This window comes from Zerene cesonia, chromosome 29 (assembly GCF_012273895.1).
Source record: "Zerene cesonia ecotype Mississippi chromosome 29, Zerene_cesonia_1.1, whole genome shotgun sequence".
NCBI classification, from domain to species: Eukaryota; Metazoa; Arthropoda; class Insecta; order Lepidoptera; family Pieridae; genus Zerene; species Zerene cesonia.
The window spans coordinates 3,369,427-3,391,560 of NC_052130.1; the positions used below are offsets into that span (position 1 = coordinate 3,369,427).

General features: G+C 32.2%; 1 protein-coding gene across 1 annotated transcript in view; it reads right to left on the minus strand.

Moving 5' to 3' along the window:
* Positions 1–2,732: 2,732 nt before the first annotated feature.
* LOC119837964 (5-hydroxytryptamine receptor 1-like) overlaps positions 2,733–22,134 on the minus strand; it is a 95,932-nt gene continuing 76,530 nt past the window's right edge. The window contains exons 4-5 of the mRNA XM_038363762.1: positions 5,852–7,237; positions 2,733–5,547 (exon numbers count right to left, since the gene is read on the minus strand). Coding sequence (XP_038219690.1) covers positions 4,807–5,547; positions 5,852–6,811 — 1,701 coding nt within the window. The 5' untranslated portion in view covers positions 6,812–7,237 and the 3' untranslated portion in view covers positions 2,733–4,806. The remainder of the gene's footprint in view (positions 5,548–5,851; positions 7,238–22,134) is intronic.

The window sequence follows — 22,134 nt, forward strand, 5'->3', positions numbered from 1 at the left end:
GAAATTTTGTGTGCATATTGGGTATGTGCGAGAATCGGCCAACATCTATTTTTCATACCCCTAAAGGATAAGAGTAAGGCAGCGTTTGCTGGGTCAGCTAGTAAAATATAAAAGACAGAAATTCTGTGAATGTTCCGGTTATCTAGGTTTCATTATATGTTTATATTAAGACCTATTTATATTTAGAGCAATAAAGCTCCGACTTATAGCTATGTGTTTTCGCTATTTAATTACCAAAAACTATTGATTATAAACAATTACACACTTAGTATTGTCCCAAAACTATTTAACTACAAACCTTACTGGGCTTACTGTAATATTTTGTTTACAAGCTACATTATGTCGTAGGCATTCGAGGCGCAGGATATAACATCTTCGTCGGAAACTTGGTCGATTTCCCAGCGCTAAGTAAGTAAATATGACATGTGTTATCAAATGATAGATTGCATCTAATGGAGCGAGCTCAAATTTTAACATTAATCACTGTTTAATTCAACAAAGCGACGTCTGATAAAGTCATTCTCGTTCAGCAACTTAAGATCGTGGGTTAATTAATAATAATGAGGTTATAGTAGCTTCCTTAGCTTATATTATGTCTATCAATGATAAAGAATTTCCCGTCTTTTGTATGGGGAAGGTGCAAGTCACATCTGTGGTATAGTGCGTTAATGGCAATGATCAGCTTTCCGATACATTTCTACTCAAATGTTATGTATTTTATTCAGAATTACACTCTTCTAGTTTGCTTCATATAGCAACATAGTATGTGAATGTCTGTTCAGATCGTAGAATTAGAAATATTGAATCGTAGAATTAGACGAAGTTGTCTCAATTGCTGAAATTGTTTGAGCCAAATTTGGGCAAATAGATTTGGTTCATATAATTTATATTTTTAATGAAATAAACATTTGGAGAGGCGTAAAGTCAATTGTAGACCTCACGCTTCTACAAATGGATTGCCGACTTTAAATTGGGAAGGGCTTAAGAAAGGATTAAGAGAGGTATAAAGGAAAGGGCTGGGAAGGGTAAGGAAAAGGATATGGATATGGTTGTCTATTAAAGTTATATCAGTACTACACCTATAGTACTACACCTACCACATTTCATACAGATACTAAAACTATATTCGTGTGACAGAATAACAAATATCCATATATCCATACTTACAAACTTCCACGTTTATGTATAGGTGTCTAATTAAAATAAATTATAAGTATTTTAACATTATATATATATATATATATATATATATATATATATATATATATATATACTAGGTACTATATATACTAGCACCCGGCAAACGCTGTTCTGCCTTACCAAATTTCAGAGGAATCGGTCAAGCCGTTTCGGAGGAGTATAAAGACTAACATTGTGACACGAGAATTTTGTATATAAGATATAGATAGCTGTACAACTGGAATAACACATAGCCAACTTTTCAACCCGATATTCCCACGGGGTACAGACTTCCGCGGGTGAAACCACAGGGCGTAGCTAGTTACCTCATTAAATGGTATGGAGACATAAGCGACATAGCATAATGATGGTCTTGTTTATGTACACATAATTAACAAGTTTTGACAGTTTGCGACAAAGAGCAATTAAGGCCATGTATAATAAACTTAACTACACTGATGTACAACTAAATTTATATATAATATCTTCGTGTAAAGCAGATATTTAACCAGTTAAGAACCATATTTTAAGATGCATTCGCAATGTACGACGTACGTGTATAATATAATGCGCGATTGCTAGCTGAGGACAAAATTATACCCATGCATTGCAAGCAATGTATAAATTACAATGTGTTTTTGTTTCATTTTCACAGGTTGAACTATATGCCAACGTTCATATTACATTTTCAAATATGAACATAGTGCTTGCCTCGCTCACAAGGCCTGGCTACCTCCTACAGAGCCTCTTACAAGACACAATGAACTCAGAATTAAAAAAAAAAACTGCTATTTCTTACCCTCTCATTGTTACTATTGAGATAATTAAATTCACACACGAATTTATAATCAATAGCCTTGTAGTGAATGAGTTTGTTTCGATGGGCATCAAATTGTAATTATAATAATACTAGCTGGATTCACCCGCGTAAGTACGCATCTCGGAGGAATATCGGGATAAAAAGTTGCCTATATGTTATTCCTGTTGTCCAGCTGTCTACGTACCAAATTTCATTTCAATCGGTTCAGTAGTTTTTGCGTGTAAGAGCAACAAACACACACACATCCTTACAAACTTTAGCATTTATAATATTAGTAGGACTAGTAGGATATGATGCGAGCGATTTTAATTAGATAGAAAGGAAGATTTAACTTCATTCTGTCTTTTGGAATTACATCCTAAGTACTTTATGAAACTCATCATAATTATAATACAGATGTTATCTAATTTCTAGTACTTGATAGTTTGATATAAACCCACATTGTAGTCCAACACATGAGTAATTATATACATAGTATTAGTTGTGAATGGTAATAGAAAACATTTAACCTACACAAAAAACCCAAAAAGTGGTCACAAGTGGTCATATTTTATTTTCACAATCAGTGAAACAGTCAAATGCTTTTATTGTAATTTTTCCCGCCTTTAAAACGACCACAGCAATCATCATATTGTCCTCTATTACATCAAAGGGTCAAAGGTTTTAAGGATAAAAAAATAAAACGAAATGGTTATGAAAGTCTAATTTTAATTCATCACTTGAGGGGTCTACAAAGGAAATATACATGGTGATTATATTATCAAGAAATTGTTTTTCTACGTTAGAATACTATACTAAACGATACCGATCGATTTAATAAGGTAACTTATATAAACATATACTATAAGTTGTATATGTATTGAAAATAAAACTTATAAAGCTTTAGATTGCACGGCATTGTTTGTCTAAAAGTAAATAAGGTTAAAATACGTGATGTTTTATGAATCAAATAACAAATTCGCTAGCGTGATATTGTGCATTCAAAATATAAAGAATAATAATAATATTAAGGAATTTTCAATTACAACGGTCGAAATACAATCAGAGAATCAATCACATATAAATTCATGATAAAATATATATACAAACATTATTCAAATATGTAAACAGAACGTTACATTTAAAGTTGATAAAGTTTTATTTCCAACACATTGAAGATGAATTTCACATAAGAAGTTTCAGCTACAGAAAATGTTATATTCCACATACTTTTCTGGTTGACTGGTTTAGACTCTACACTTGTGTGAAGTGCTTTTACAATATTTCGTTGGACCCCGCATTCGTATGACGGGACTTGGTAAATTTATTTCAGAAGTGTATATCGAAATGTGATACTAAAAAACAGAACGCTAAGGTCAATTGAAAGTGATATAACTAATAAGTCCCGAGCTACAAAGTTACAAACGTACAAATAAAACAGTAATTTGTACTTTACATCTTAGGTATTACATCTTATGTATTTACATTACAATTAATAGATTTATTGCATATACAAATCATACTCAACTTCATTTTAAAATCAGTTATAAAGGGTGTTCTACTAGATTTTTTATAGTTAGATATTATTAAAGTTAAAGTGTAGAGTGCACTCCACTAAGTGCATTAGGACAAGTCTTGTGACCAAAAATTATTCGCTAAAACGTTGAAATTATTCCCTAAACATTCATCTCTTAATATAAAATTTACGGCAGAATTCGGCATTTTATAAAACACTAGCTATAGAAATTTATATTTGACGAAACGTGTTTAAAAAAATTCTAATAGTCACACGATATTCAATATCTATGGAAAGAAACTACACCTTTATATATATTTATCGTTATAATTAATACATCAAATTGAATTGTCAAATTATTTTTTTTTTTCAAGCGTAGTTTCCCCACGGTATCTGTTATGTCCACATTATAATATATACTTATTATGTTATTTTTATCATCTACTTATGCGAAATATGAACAATATTTACATTACTGAATTTTGATGAAATATCAAAACTATTATTACAAACGTATACAAAGTAACTTATATTTAAATGACGTTACAAATATAAATGATGTAGGGCGAATGAGGAGTGTCGAAGTAGGTATCTTATTATAAAATATTAGTACCTTCGGATTGATTGAAAAAAAAAAACATCAACATTTTTATTATTTTACAAAAAGGTTGTATATTTGATCTACTTAAATAAAAATACATATGTTTCGGTTTTATACAATTCTTATGCGTTCCGCTAACTGAATAAGTTTGTATTGATGTAACTCTCATGCTTGTATGTTACTTTAATGATAATATTGAGGTGCACCGGCGTTCTTGTTAGTACTATCACATCATAGTTTGGTATTTCTAATTAAATTCATAGTTCACATTAACTTCATGCGATACGGCATACCTCCACGACTTACAAAGTAAACTACCAGGATTAGGATGAGGCGTTAGGGTTACAATAAAATATACTCTCAACGGACAAACAGAACAAATCTACTATCTACTATCACATGTATTACATATTTAATTCACTACACAGTCACATAACTTAGAACTAATTAAATATGAAATATTCACAACTTTAAAAAATCTCTTCAATCAGCTACGACTCTTTGGTCAAGCCATACCCCTTCCACTGATATTAAATCTACATGACTTATATTACAAAAGAAATCAGTACATGTCTGTACTAGGACTAGTTTGATTGGTACAACGTTTATAATACTTAACGCTTAAAAGTTTAAAGTAAACACTACACCTTTACTTAGTCTTAATTAGATCACAGTATCTAGGTCTTTGGGATCGACCTGGGGTATTGACAATCATAGAAAGCTCTCCGTAGCCCGCGTTTCCTCCCTGTCTACAGCCGAAACGATTTCGACGCCTTCATCGTAATTTTGAATTTTAGATGAATTATTTACACAGTAATGCTGCTCTGGACCTCCATACTGACTATGGTAGAATTCCTCGCGCATCATATGGTTCAAATTAGAACATCTAAAGAACAGAATTTCCTGGAACGGCTTTCTAAAATCTCTATTTAAAGTCGCATAAATTATTGGATTTAGAAGGCTATTTATGTAGCCGAGCCACAAGAAGAGTGCACTTACTGCGTCCGGGATCGTGTCTTCATTAACAAACGGCCTTATTAAGGCAAGCACGAAGAAAGGCAGCCAGCATATAATGAAAGCTGACATAATGATGCCAAGAGTTGTGGATGCCTTGCGTTCTTTTGCCAGATGAAAACGAAGTTTCTTCTGATGCGGAGAATTAGATGGGTGCAAAAGATCCTTAGCGATGTGACTCTTTTGAGCAAATGTTGATAGTGACGAGCGAATTCTACTAGTACTTAGTTTTTGATTGTTTTCATTGGACTGCCTTCGTTTGTTTTCCTTGCTTTGTTCTTTATTTTCTGGCGTTGGATCTCTTTGACCTGGTCGGTTTATCGTGTGTATTGGTTTGGTTGGCGTCTTTGGTGGTTGCAACATAGGACATTGTGATTCGTTTGATTTTCTACTCGAAAAACACCTTCCTATTGTGTTTTCTGCTTTATCCATACTGCACTGAAATAGAAGAATAAATGGTTACTTTTTGTCACTTTACTTAAGTGAAACACTAAAAAATCAACAAAATTTATACAATATACAATACACTTTATAAATACGTAAAATAAAACGAAAGGAAATATTCATTTACCATGTTAAATTATTTTTTTTATAAAGGAAAATGTGACGATCTATATCGTAAATTAATTATTTCAATATAAAAATGGCTTAAACACAGTTTCCAATGAACGACGAATGTAAAAGAGTGTGAACAATTTTACTTTATTTTTTTTATATTTACTTTAAATATATAAAAACTTACAGTTGTATTTGTGCTGGCTGTTGAACCTCGCGTAGGATTTTGCGTTGGTTGATTTCCCAGAAGTTTAGCTTCTGTCGCCCCGCCATTTTTAACATTGATTTCCAAATAACAATGTGTTTCTAAATGAGACTGGGCTCGTTTTTCGTCTTTTACAATTTTTCTGGCGGCGCTAAATATCTTGTAGTATACAACCACCATAACAGTGAGGGGCAGATAAAATGAACCAAATGTAGCGTAAATCTGATAGCCCTGATTCTGTGACACTGAGCACGAAGTCTCTGTTTTCTCATTCCCTAATATTAAAACTGGTGGAAGCGATATGAAAGCAGCACTCATCCACACAATGAAAACGCAGAAAAGCATTCTTCTAGGCGTTCTTTTCACCCCATATTCTAAAGGCTTAGTAATAGCATAATAACGGTCTACGGATATCATACAAAGATTGAGGATGCTCGCTGCGCACGACAAGACGTCACTGGATACCCAAAAATCGCAAATTACAGGTCCAAAAGGCCACGAGCCCATTAAATCATAAACCATCGCTACCGGCATTACCATAATAGCAACACAAAGATCGCTTACCGCTAAAGAAACGATCAAGTAATTGCTCGGTCTTCTCAGTTTTCTAACTAAGCAAACGGCGACGCAAACTAAAATATTGCCAACTATGGTTGTAAAAATGACGATCATAAAAATTGCCGCCAAAAGAACTGTTACTAGGGTCGAATACTTAGAATGTTTTATGTGCGAATGATTCACAACGGTCGCGTTATTATCGTAGAAGGACCAGTTGAGCGTCGAATTTGGGTTGCTAATATTGACTCCTGATAAAGTTGAATTGAAATCGAATGTGGCGAACGCCAAGTCTGCTTGCGATACTAAAGATACGAGTGTTAGAAGACACGAAGATAAAGTAACAAAGCTAGGCCGTGGATAGTGTGAGTTATTTGGAGCCGCCATACGAGTCCCTGGCTTGGGCGATTATAATTGCCTTGGTGTTACCATACATGAGGTTCGGCCTTTTAAATTATACGATTTGTCCCCTTCGAATCGAAATTAAATAGCTTATCAAGTTTGATATAAAACTTCGTCGTGGAGTTGTTTGGTCTTCGAGTGTCGCAATTGATTACAATCGTGAATGGGCTTTAATTGACATATCGCTTGGATTGTCTTTCCAATTCCGAACAGAGCCATTTGATTGCGTATTTGCGTGATAGAATTATCTTCCTTTTGTTTTGGTTATAAAGTTTGGTATTGCTCGAAGGCTGTCTTTGGTTAGGGAGTGTTGTTTTATTGCACTTGAAGGCGGTTTGAGTGGCTGCTAGTTCAATATTCCGCCTGCAGATTGCTTCATTAGTACCGTTGATCGGGAAGTAAATTTCCGACCTGAAAAGAAAAGAAACTGTGTTTAAAAAATGTTCGCACTATAAAATTGGAAATGGAAAATTCTCGAAACGGTTCAATAGGTAGCTTTGTGTTTTGTAAACTTAACAATAAACTATTCCTCATACTTGGTAGCATATCACCTTCCGAAATACAGTTCAGTTTATCGACTAAAAATATGACATTGAAATATAATTTAAAACTCAAAGACGAGCATTAGAATGTAATGTGTATTGTAAAGTATGACATACAAACTGCAACATTTAACAACTTACAAGGAGACATGACGCATTAAAGGACAATAAAATTTAATGTGATCATATCTGCCGAAGTACATACATTTCCAAGCAATAACGCTGTCTTAAAATCCTAACTACCCATTACAAGACGTAGATGGAGTTGGAAACATTAACCTGAATCATATCTAACTACAATGACGTATAAGGTGTATGGGCACAATTAAGATTACCGTTTTATTTTAATTCGTTAGTTATAGCTTGGTCTTAACAAACAAAAAACGTAGATTACTCTGCTAGATGATGAAAGGATTCATGCTTCCGTTTCTGTAGTTTCAATAAAACGCATACGTACTCCAAAAATACACGATAAAGTACGTTTATAGTTTAGTTTACGTATATTTTTGAGGAGAAAAGGATTATAAATATTCTGATTTCAAGCCAAAGTAGTTCCATATTAGCATATTATAATAACACGCGTTTATACATAATAGGCCCCAGAACAGACCCCTGTATGACTCGCATTTGCATGTTAACTTACACAGCTTAATGAGAATAAAGCTATGCCGTGTTATGTAAATATTATTTATTGTTTCCTTAACACCGACATCTTTTGTATGCAATATTTAACGCGTGATTTAATCACGCAATTTTTGATATTGTTAGAATAATTAAACGAAATAATGAAAATGAACAGATGAAAAAATAAAAATAAATAAGCACATCTCGAGGTAGATAGAACATGGTTGGTTATCAAGAAAGAAAAAGAAATAATAATAATTAAACATGATATCATCAGCTATTCAATTAAATAATCTATTTTCATATACATAGATCGTTGTCATCATAAAATAGGGTTAAAGAAAAGAGCAATCTTTATAAAACAAAATCACCAAATAAATTAAATTGACATAAAACAAAAACACATTGATGCAATAGTTTTTATAAGAGGCTTTACAATGTGAATCGACACGATATTGCATTTTTCTGGAACTCGGAAAACGGGATAAAAACTACGTGGAATTGAATAGCCGCGTATGTATCCTATATGAATAATGCAATAATCCTTGCCTAGATTAAAGGACTGAGACCCAAACTATAGCTAAATGAAGGATTTAACTTTGAAATCCAACAAGATGGAGCGAACAAATATGGTGATTTGAAATAAATATTAAATTGTATGTATTACACTATGGATTACATCGAAAAAATTGGGCAAAAGTAAGCTAGGTACAGTGTATGTATTACAAACTGATTAATCTTGCGGACATAGAACATTAAAACTTTTAATTATATGTTAGAATAATACAACAGATGCCTTTAATTACAACAGATTTTCAGAATGCAATACACTAAATGAAAGATATCTAATGAAACTTGTTAGACTATGTATTGAAAATCAGAATTTACTTAAAAAATTAAGCACAGCAGTACACAATGACAACACAATATTAACTTTATTTGTAAATGATAAAGGATTTACGAAGTAAGTACAAAAAGGAATAAGCCATCAAATGATAACAAAAAGACATGGAGTAGTTCACACTTCCTGCCTTCGCTATTGTAATCGAGTAATGTTGCGTTTTTTTCCTACGTACAACAGGAAAATCCAAGGGAATAATGACATAATGACCGAATCCCCTATTGCTACACCTTAATAGTTACTAAACAGCTTTTCTTTTCATAAGCTTTGACGGTTATTATTTTTTCCAACAAACATTGATTTTAGAAGCTATCTTTGTAAGTATCTCAAAGGGCATAATGAATTCAAAATTGTCGAACATCTATAATGGATTCGAACAAGGAAAAAAGTACTCCATAAGACGAAAATATTGATAGTAATGTATGCAAATAATTAAATTGAATTATCTGTTGTAATACGATCATGACATTGTTTATTTGATCATGGACTGATTTCACGAGAAATTTCACTAGTAAATGTAAAAGAACTATTGTAATGAAGGCGGAGTCGAGCCAGCTATTTCTACTCATAAAACAAAGGATCAAAATCCTTTCTATATTCCTCAGAAAATTTTATAAAAACTTATAATCTTACTTGCTCTTCCTTTACCTTCTAAAATTGTAATTTTTTACAAGTATAATACATGTAAAAGAGAACAAATTACTCGACTATAATACAGTATTTCTAAAATCAGAATTCCATTATGATTTCAATGCTGGTAACATGACGAAATATCTATATTGAGCAGGGCAACATTGGTATTCCGCAGAGGTTTCACGTAAGAAACTCCTAATTTAATAACCTCTGCGATATTTGGGTTATAAAGTTATAATTAGGTACATTCAGCGTCAACTCTGCTGGTGTTAATTATTAAATACAATGAAAGTTTTAAGGGTGTGTATCTTAATTCTTAGTAATCGAGTTATAAGTTTTAATTACATGAATTTTAATAAGGGTTACGTTTTTACACCTACATTTCATTATATTATAAATTATGTGTTTTATAATATACACGTTCTTAATTCCATTTAGACATTTCATAGTATTATAGAATATCTTATTCAATGATTGCTTATTTTCAATACATACTTATGTGTTTAAGTCTGGTTTTAAAACGCAGATTTTTAACGGTATTTATTTAACAAATGACCATAGCCTATCATAATTTGCACGGGATTTTTTTGCGAATTTTTTTTATCTAGTTGAGGATCGTTAAATCTTTTCATTCGTTTATGGCTGGATGTATTTTAGTATTCAAAAATATAAAAAAAATAATGGTTGAGCGAAAGTAAGAGTTTTATTTGTAATCAATCAAATTTAACATCAAACAAAAGGCCTTTTCTTCGTGGTCAACGGAAATTTCCATAGAAATGAGAGGGTATAGTGACTATATCACTCTTTAGCTTCCTTAACCATTAAGACACGAAAATCACAGTATAAAATCGCTCCGTTACGACGTGAAAAAAGATAACCAAACTTTAACAATTTTCGCATTTATAATAACATGATCAAATATGTGACTTGATTAAGCTCATTTTGATTCTTAAACCGCTAACCCAAGTTTTGAATGATACAGAAATGACCTTCTAAAACACTTTATTGATAGTACGTATTGAAAAATCTATAACGTTAACAGCACGACGCCCCGGGCGAAACGATATTAAAATATACACATTATTGAATACAGAATTTGTTGTTTTTATGTACATCTATAAAACTCGTATGTTTAACCTACCCTTTTTATTAAAGAGCTTTTTTTGTATAAATAGTTCTATTACGCATTAGTTTTTATAGAATACTAGCTGCGCCCCGCGGTTTCACCCGCGTAAGTCTGTATCCCGTAGAAATATCGGGATAAAAAGTTGCCTATGTGTTATTCCAGTTGTCCAGCTGTCTACGTAACAAATTTCATTGCAATCGGTTCAGTAGTTTTTGTATAAGAGCAACAAACACACAAACATCCTTACAATTTTTCGCATTTATAATATTAGATGGATAGGATTTCTTTAAAAAAATCTCTCGTTTGTTAAATTCTCATGTCTATTCGTCAAGCAAAACTACATATTATTTATACGTCCAAAACTTACATGAGATTTCTATAAATAAATATTTACTTAAGTTAAATAATTATACACTATGTTAAGGTTCCATTAATACGTCAAATATTTTCTAACATCCACATTTAGTTATATATTTGACTAAATACATGTTTGAGTTGGAAATTTGTTTGATTAATATTTCTATTTTAGACTATAATATTGAGAATCCCTTCATTTGTTTACTAATGATTTAAATAACAATTATTAAAGATTAATATTAATATATCGCTACTTCAGTGTATATTATAAATCTTATTTCTCGTCTCAGATATTTCTTTAAATCCTATCCTATTAATATTATAATTGCGAAAGTTTGTAAGGATGGATGTGTGTGTATGCATGTTTGTTACTCTTTCAGGCAAAAACTACTGAACCGATTGCAATTTGGTACGTAGATAGCTTGACAACTGGAATAACATATAGGCAATAGGCTTTTTATCCCGATATTCCTACGGGATACAGACTTGCGCAGGGGAAACCGTGAGGCGCAGATAGTGTAATATATAATCGAATTTTCAAAACATCCAAAACAACATATTATGATGTATATTTAACACAAACATGAACATTTTTAATGAAGCATCTAGTAAACGACCGCTAAATGGAATTTAATAGCAGGTTAAACAATTTTTATAATTTCATCACCGTTCATATTTGAACAAGTCATCCGCCGCAAATCGCGTATGTAGGATACGCAAACCGAGGTCCTTTGAAAAGTCAAAAGGTATAGTGCTTAGGGCAGCTTATATGGAAATGAGGTCTGTCCTCCTTTGTAATATTAGAAGACCCTAATTAAGTTCGTAGATTCAGGCCGATATTAATAATGCATTGGTTTTTGTGTGACAAAACGTTTGTTATTTCCCTCGAGTCGTTAAGGAGACTGTTTTAATAACATTACTTTTATTATTCACTAGCTGCGCTCCGCGGTTTCACCCGTGTAAGTCTGTATCCCGTAAGAATATCGGGATAAAAAGTTGCCAATATGATATTCCAGTTGTTCAGCTGTCTATGTACCAAATTTCATTGCAATCGTATCAGTAGTTTTTGCGTGAAAGAGCAACAAACACACACACATCCTTACAAACTTTCGGATTTATAATATTAGTATGATATGATTATTAGAGGAATCCTAATTGGAGAGTTCAAACAAAAATCATGATATCTTTAAAATACAAGATAATTATATAAAGAGGCTATCTATATACTACAGTTTTGAAGTCTGGTAGTTTCTGCTTTATTTAGAACAAAAATGTTCAGTGTTTAATACTAATAGCTTTACATTAATAATCCAGAAAATAAACGTATTTATGTAAAATTTTGTACCAATTTCATTATTTTTTTTTATAATACAACGTGAAATACTAGCGCAAAAATAAACCTTAAATAAATTTGATATTCGAGAAACCTCATATCTCCCTATCAAAACTTTTATATTTATACTAGTGCGTGTTCAGACGACCATATTTCTTGGGTTCCAACATAATTGCTGGCGGTTCTAGGTTATAAAATTCATGAGAAGTACGTAAAGCGTCAACAACTCTGAAGGCGAATTGTAAAGATTTTTTAAAAGACAAAATAGACATAAAATATGATGTTTGCATGCATGCATTTGATGTTTGTGAGCAGTGGTGGCTCAGTGGTGAGAACCTCGGACTTCAAAATCGATAAGTCGGGGTTCGAGACCGGGCGTGCGTGCAGGAAGTAAATTGATTTTTCAATTTATCTGCGCATAGGGATAACATCACCACTGCTTAAAACGGTGAAGGAAAACATCGTGAGGAAACCGGCATGTCCAAGAATCAAAAGTTCGACGACATGTGACATCTGCCAACCCGCACTTGGCCAGCGTGGTGGATTATGGCCTGAACCCTCATAGGAGGCCTGTGTCCCAGCAGTGGGAACATATATGGGCTGATGATGATGATGATGATGTTTAGTTTAAAAATTCGGAATAATAAAACAAATTTCGATCGTAGTGGGATTCGATGTCCTTCTCTTTACCCTACCGACCTCCTTCGACCGCTAAGTAAGTAATAAATCGCTAGTGTAATTGAATCAAATCCATTTTTCCTGATTTCAATGCTCATAGGGACACTGAAACCTTTACTCTAAACACTACATTCTCCAGTATTTTTGTAGCATTGCTACGCATATCTTGAAAAACAACAATATAAAGTTATAGTTTTAAATGGTTATTTGCATATATTTTTATTAATATTATCATTCGAATGAAAATAGTAAAGCCCAGATAATAAAGATATATGTTAAGGACATTATTTGAATTCCAATGAGAAGGTATTCTGAAATAAATTCGAACGTGACGAGAGATTTACTACGTGAATTCGTTACATATAGGCTGAAGATATTATTCTTACAATCACGTACTACTTTTCACTTCGTTTTATTTCATCATAAAGCAACTCTTAATTTTTTTAATACATTGATTTAGTTTAGCAATAAAAAACACAATCCTGATTCAAATATTATTTGTTTTTGATCTTAAATTCAAATAACAAACGAATATACGTAAAACGATCAATCAAACCCTATAGCTATATAAATTATTAAAGTCCCCTGCATAACTTAAATTAAATAATATATATTATATATATTATATTAAACCGTAAACAATGACATCAAAATGCTTGTCGAGTGAAAAAATACACAATAAATAGTGTCTGGAAGAATTTCCATACTTATTCATATGTTTAACTAGCTTACCGCCCGTGGTTTCGCACACGTTAAATTCGGAGTGGTTTTATAGACGCGGGAAGCGACTTTGTTTTATACTATGTAGTGATTATCTATGTATGTACGTGAATAATAATTAGAAGCTTATTGTATCGCAGATTGAATTAAAAACAACAAGATATAAATTAAGTATCTCTTTCTCTTTAAAAAACTAGTAAGAGTCAGTAATAGATATTATCTCTGGTTTAAATAGCTTCCGCGATGTTTCTCTTATGGTTTTTCAGTTAATTTCCAATCGTTGGAGATTACCAGCTATCCAAGAAAAGGAAATAATCTTGGAACAGTGAGATGTCTTTATTCTACCAACTATCGATAAGATATTCCAATACCAAGCTTTAGAATGTTGTATTCCAATGTCGTATTAATTCTAGGTTGGGTTTGTATTGGAATAATATTTAAAGATAAATACGCGGAGAAACAGTTTTTCGGAATGATAACATAATTTTTGTGTTTGTATGAGTCTAAAAATATACATTTGTTATATATTTTACAAATGGAAGAAATAGGAGGTAAAATGTATTTAAAGAAATGAAATATAATGGTTATAATTTTTCCGTTATGTCCTTAAAATGAAAAAACATGTATAAAGGAAAAAATAAACAAAGCTGTAGGATTGAAGCATTGTACATAGTTATATTATAGTCTCTAACTATATTTTATAAACATAAACGCAACAGTTTGTAAGTATGTATGTTTGTTACTCTTTTCGTAGCTGTATGAAATTGGGTACAGAGATAGAATATAGTTTGAATGAGCGCATTACTTTTTACCCGGGTAAAAAGCGAGTGACGCCGCGGGTTATGGCTAGTATGATCTAAAACTATTCTAATGTTAATATTGTCACTAATTACAAAAGTGATTTTAAGCGTAGTGTTAAAGTGTTTTAGCAGAACTTTTCATACAAGTTCGTGAAACTAAATATTAAACTATTACCATAATGTTTCAGTGTGGTGTGGACAAAGCGGAGTACTAAGTAGGTTATTGAATAACTAGTTGGAGTTCGCGGCTTTACGCGTGTGTATTCGGTTACAAACTAAAATATGATAATCCAGAATATGACTTATATTATAGCTTTATATTATTGATCAACTATTTAAAAAGAAATAGGAATGAATTAATTCTTTAAAGGTAATTGCAAATGTTCTGTATTTCTGCGAATTTCTCTACGTATTTATAATTTAATTATAACAAAACTCGCAGTTATAATAAAAATGGAAAGAATTTAGAATTACGTATTTTCTTATCTTCAGCCAGAATTAACAAGAAGGATAAATATACAATTACAAAACAATGAAACATATCCAAATATTAATTATCTGTTCACGACAACAAAAAACAACGATGTTATATTTTAATAAGTATGATCATTTTTTAATTAAATGACAGTAACTACTTCTTCAAATTATATACCTATCTTTACACCGTCGTGCCTTGTCGTATGCGGGTGCGAACTCAATAAAAATTCAATAAACCCATAAATTAAAAAATTCCAATCATTTATTTTCCGTGAAATTTCATAAAAACTGAAAAGAACAGGGTTGAAAATATTTACAATAATCAAAAAACGTATTTTATTAAATAATTATGTACAAAGAACAAAAAAACCGTCGAGTATATTTGTATAAAAAATATTTTCGTTAATTTTACCAAACTCAACAGAGTTCTAAAAGCCCCTAAATAGCGGTACGAAAAACGAGAGCAAAAAGTTGTTTGCAAAGGTTATGACTAACAGAGCTGACCAAGCATCCGTTTTAGTATTACTTATGTTTCAATTAAGTTTTTTTACATAGGGATAATTTATTATATGATATTAAGCCTATGTTACTTCTAATGGGAAATGAGCGCACGGAAGATAATTAAATGTTAAAAAATTTAGTACAGGAGAAAGCTTTCTATTAATACATTTTTTAAATACAGATGCATTTTAGGTTGTCGTTACAGCCTAGCCTAGCTGATCCTTCTGTATGATCGCATTTTTTAACTTTGTCTATTATTAAACCAATCACAAACTGCGATCATCCTGATTAAACTTAAACGTAATTCTTCTTAACGTAATTTTTTTGACTAGTAAAAGACAATTTTCCTGAATTTTACCGCCGTCCCTTGTTAGCCGATATTCTTTTTTCAAACAGTTATTTGTTTGACGATATTCCGTTTTTAAAAAGTTGTTCGTGGCCTGAGGAATTTCGCCTCGCAAACCGTTAGCAGCGGCCTTAAATCCGGCGGTTCACCCTTCATTTTATTTACATACAAGTTTAATTCTGTGGGAATTTAGAAGGATCGCCGAGTTTCAAAGGATTTGTTTACGCACGTCAGTTACATCACTGTGAATATCTGATAATGGTTTAATGGATTTGTACGTTCTTTTTTGTAACATATTTGTTAGCTCTTGCTATTTAGGTCTTAGTGGATAGTTCAATATTATGATATTGTGAATGCGAAAGTAAGTCTGTCTCTTCACGCCTTAACCGCTAAATACGTATGGATGAAATTTGGTATAAAGATAGTTTGAGACTAGTGACCTTTCACTACAAACCTTTGTCCTTACAAAAGATAAGTTTTATACTGGAAAACCTGGTATTGGAAACCCTGGCCTTGACTATATTTTCCTATGACTATGAGGGCGAAGCCGCGGACGGTGAGCTAGTAAATAATTTTGTGTGTACTTAAATTTAACACTTTTTATGGGTTTTAATCGAACTAAGTGTGTTTGGTAACTTTCAATTAGTTGTAACGGCTGTAAATTAATCATTTCATACTATTGTTTATTCTAGACGCGGCACGGTAAAGAGACTAAAATTTATATCTAAATTTTAGTTAGTTCATTCATTTTCACTGTTCATTTGAATGCTAAATACAAGGCGCAAATACCTACTATTCATTCTATCCACCCAAACTCCCAATTTCACAATAAAAACAAAATAAATCGCCTTATAAATCCCTAAACATGTGGTTAACTTATTAATGTATTAAACGTACGAATTCAAAATGAGAAAAGTAATATTCGAGTATGAAATAAACTTTTCAGTTATTTGTATGTCGAAGTATGCTTTATGGAGGATACATTCGAAATGCAAACAAATTAGGGTTTATTTACGGCATGAATAATCGGTAACCGTAACGTGGATGTATTTTTCTTTCGCCTTAGGCCTTTGCGTTAAAATTTTATCAAAAGCTCAACGCAATATCGAAATAAGAAAAAAGGGTGTTCAATTAAGTGGATTTATTTTAGATTTGTTTGGCTCATTTAATTACAAATTCGCTACTTTATTTTTTCAATATGCCACACCTATTTTTTTAAATAATTTTTTACTTATTTTATTTTATAAACTACGTCACTTATGTCGTAGGTGTAGATGTATTGGTACCTAAGCCTATATAAATAAAATAATGTTCTTTAAGGAACCACAATGGCAACAGGCCTAGATTTATCGCATAAACGATAGTAGAATAGAACCTCTAACCTAACTGACATATGCTTACGCCAAGGAATTTGATATAAGGTATATCAGAAGTTGGTAGCGAAGTACTGAATGTAATTCTTTTGATTCAAACGCTAAAAATTCGCCTGATGGTAAGCTAAGATGTGGGCTAATATGGAGCGCTTCTCTGGAAGGTTCCACTCCTCTTTTCAAGATGTAGCATGTAACAGTCCCTTGTGGTTTGAATGAAGAATGTTGACTCGATTCGCTGTGTCTGGATACATGGTAAATGTATTTGTACCAACTCATAAGCAGTTTTAACAAATGAATTCGATTGAAATTGCAGTGTGTATCGCTGATAGCGTTTGATTAAATTGAATAGATGTGAAGTGTCTGTCTGACATTTGTCCAGGCAAGCATTTGCCAGTGTTTAGGTGCGATGGCGAACTGTTCAAAACAGGTATCCTATATATAAATAGTATAATTGTAACTGAACATATTACAAATAGTTATCATAATAAAAACTAAGCCGTATTCAAATTGTGAGAACTAGACTAAATGAAGGCACAATTGGACAACATGGGAGTGGACCACTTTTAAATGAAGTATTATAAAAATCGGATTAAAACAAACACAAAAAACTGTCGCATTGATAACCCGCTTTTTCTGAAGTCGGTTGACAAAATAAAATACACCTTTATACAAACGGAATGTTCTTATATCGGCTAATTCGTCTTTGTGTAGGTCACAAAGGAACTAATTGGGAGATTCTTTACAAATACGCGTTTTTTGATACGATACCTTTTAATCTTGCTAATGGCCATCTCTGTGGATACAATTAGAAACCTTGCATTATCCGCCTAATTATTTTGGAAATATCAAACACAAATTTTAATTACTCATTGTACAAACAAAGGAACCGTAGCTTTGTTTTCTGGGATGATGTTTAAGTAAAATAGATAATAAAATATCGTTAGGTATTTATGACAGAGCTACATATAACATCAATTATTTTTCTTTTCAAAAAATATCTCTTATTATGCTTCTAAATGATTATATATTTTATTAATTTGGTAAGCCGTTGTAATCGTAATCGTAGGTCAGATTAAATTTCATTTAAAATGAATATAGTTAAAAAGCTAATAAATATGCTTTAATTATTTAATCAAATTTGTGAATTCAATTCAGGAATTTGAATTCAAATGTCTGTTTAAAGTGGGTCTAAATAGAGTCTAAAGGAGTTGGATACATAAAAAAATTTAGGTGTTTATAAAAGCGTGTTTCAAGAATCCATTAATAGATATATAAATAAAAACATATCTTTAACAAATTCAAAGACTCTGTTTGAACCCGTAAATATTTTGCGCAAAGCTTAACAAAGAACCACTAAAGAATAACCAACGCCAGAGAATCCGAGCAAAATTCCTCCTAAAGACTTATCCTGTATAACGAGGCCTCAAAACGATAATACTGCGAGATAATAGCAGAAATCGTTGGCCCAACGTTATCTACGTACGTCCCTTCAGATCAAAGTGTTTATATCAGGCCTCGTTATTATATGAGAGTAACTTGTATTTTAATACAATGACTTGAAGAAGTGGCACCTTGTCTATGATGAATTTTTCTATGCAATAAAATCGGGTCCTTTTTGTATATTTGTTTGTGAAATAATAACAAACTTTTTGATTTGGGAGAATTATAAAATAAGTGTTGAATTTAAGACGTCCTATTTGTTTATTAGTTAAATTTATTTATATTGAACCAAGTCCTCCTCTTTTTCTATTTTTATGACCAATCGCGTCTGTTTGGTTTTCTTTAGCTCAATAGGAATTTAGTCTATATTCTAATACGAACTATAATGTAACTTCTTATCAAATTAGAATATATTTCAGGAACAACAAACTATAATATGCAAGTCTTCCATTATCATTGTATATGTCGGAGTATTTTATTCTATTCGGTATCGTTAGTACCAAATAGAATAAATGTAATTGGCCAATAAAATATCTGCCCACGTTACTGTCACACTCCTATCCAGTCAATTCAGCCTAGTATTTATTTTATGATGACTTAAGTTATGGCCAATCAAATATTATGTTCGACTTATTTATATTATTTATGTATATTATATTCGTTCTTTGAAAGAAAACATTTATTCAGCGAAACAGTGTAGCACAAAATAAAGATTAATTTAATAATACTTATAAACTATTACATCCCATATTTTTTTTTTTTTTTTATGTTACAGTCGGCAATGGAGCTGGTGGGACGCCTGATGGTAAGCGCTACCACCGTCCATGAACATTTGGAGAGGCATAAGGTCCATTGCAGATCTTACGCCTCTACAAATGGATTGCCGACTTTTTGGGAAGGGATTAAGAAAGGATTGGCTATAGGAATAAAGGAAAGGACTGGGAAGGGTAAGGAAAAGGATATGGGCCTCCGGCTCCTGCACTCACCGAACGAAACACAGCAGAATGCTATTTCACGCCGGTCTTCTGTGGGGGTGTGGTACTTCCCCGGTGCGAGCTGGCTCAATTCGTCCCGAAGCGTGCTCGACTACCACATACAGTATAAAATTTTCTACAGGGCTTGTACTATTAAAGATATCAGATCTATCAGTATAAAGCCAAGTACATACAGCACAAGCCATAATAAATATATTATAACGAGGCTTCAAAATATCGCCGAAAGACTTCGTGAAAAGGCAAATAAGGTTAGTGCTTGTGCGCTTCGCTTAGTTTGTAATGGCGGAAGGACTAACCGTGCCTCCAGATACGTGAATATTAAACTTTATATGAATGCTTATTCACGCTTCTTTTATTATTAAATATCTCAAGGAACGATTTAGATTCTGGTCATCACACCTTACGTTTTCTTTGCTCCATTTGGAAACAGTGATACCAGTATTTTTGTGAGGGCTTTATTTATGGATGAAACGACATAATATTTTATAGCTTAGCATTTTTTTTCAATAATAAGGGGCTACATTATCACATAGTAAAATTCAAGTAAACACGAATGATGTCGTCTCAAGCTCGTGTAACCGTTAGTGTAAAGTCGTCAATGATGTCATAAAGGCGAAAATGTGTCTTTGTTTGTAATTTTTTCACGACAGAATGGAGTGATTTTATATTAGTTAGAGAGTTAAAAGGGAGGAAATCACTTAGGCTATCATTTTCCTCAATTATTATCTTGTTCCTATTATACTTGTCAAGAAAATAAACTATGATGCCTTTCTTATCTCCCAAATTCAGATAATATTAATTATTTAATATTAATACTAGGCTATTAAATTCCTTTTGACCAGGCGGGCGAAGCGGCAGGCGAACGCTAGTCTACAAATACACAACTTTAGGTTGAAATATTATTCACATACATTATATATATAGGAAAACTCTGAGGTTCAAGGTTTGAAATAAGAGCACGTTTTCAGAATACACGTGGGACAAAATAAGCATCCGCCGTGTTGTGGTTGGACTAATGCAACTGTTCCAATCAGAGATTTTGCGGTGATTTCTAACTAGAATGCAATTGCTTTGTACAGCCTAGCTAACACTGCATGTATGGTGAGAGGCTCGTACTGGTATCGTTTTGAGATTGCACGTACTGTATGATTCTTGATTCCGTTATAATCTGTCATTACTAGCACTGTTGCGAAATCGATAGAATATTTAATATATTGTCACAATGACAAAGAATTCAAATTTTTCGTTTTTCCTTTTTATTTATCGTACGAGTTAGCTAGTACATATACTAATAATACGGGAGGTATATCTTATTCTGTATTTATTTATTGAAAACAAATTGACAAAATTGACAAAGGCAAGAGGTAGACGGTTGTTATTTCTTATAACCTATTTTTCTTATCCTCATTGATGGAAAAACGACAAGAGATGCGTCGTTCCGAATACAATACGAAAACTGTTAAAATACACAGTATACATTTTTTAGACCCAACACGCTGGTTCAAGTCAACTGAAGAATATCCAATCATTTTTGTTACCCGCTTCTGCTTTTGTTTTCTGTTGAAATGAACAGAACCCTGAACGACCCCGGGTTGTTTTCATTTCATCATCTGGAATTACTTCCGATACACAGGGGGATAAAATTGCTCTCCAATATTTATTGGGTTAAATTTCGGGTTTTCTAATATCCACTTCATTATTAAAAATATCAAAACATTTTATCACCTGCTAATTCTATTTGTGAAATCTAATTTTAATTAATCCTACTATCCTACTAATATTACAAATGCGAAAGTTAATAAGGATGCGTTTGTGTTTGTTGCTCTTTCACGCAAAAACTACAGAACCGATTGCAATGATATTTGGTACGTAGACAGCTGGACAACTGGAATAACATATAGGCAACTTCTTATCCTGATATTCCTATGGGATACGGACTTACGCGGGTGAAACCGCGGGGCGCAGCTAGTAGAAAAATAAATGTTGACATACTGATTTTATTGGATGCATTGAAAATTTTAGTTTAACTAAAGAACATAAGCAAGTCTCGTTTTATAATAACACACGATCATAATTTTGTGTATAACAGTGTTGTATGTAGTTAACAGTTATGTATATTTTCTATGAATCAATTTAATTATAATAGAATCCTCAAGCTATGAATAAAAACAAAATAAATGATGTATTTATATAATGAATTGACACAGTATCCATCAGAGCTTTATCTCTATTATTAGGAAAAAGTAAACCAAGAAATTAGTTAATAATGTTCAATTCTATTTCTATTAAATTAGAATCAGTATGTTACAAGGTTGGACATACTAATTATAAATATCTCATATAATAAAATAACTCTTGTAGGTCTACCGATAGATGTCTACCGTTGCATTTAAAATAAAACTATTGTGTATTTACTCTTTGTATTTCAATTGTTACTATATAAATGTAAATTTCCTTTAAAG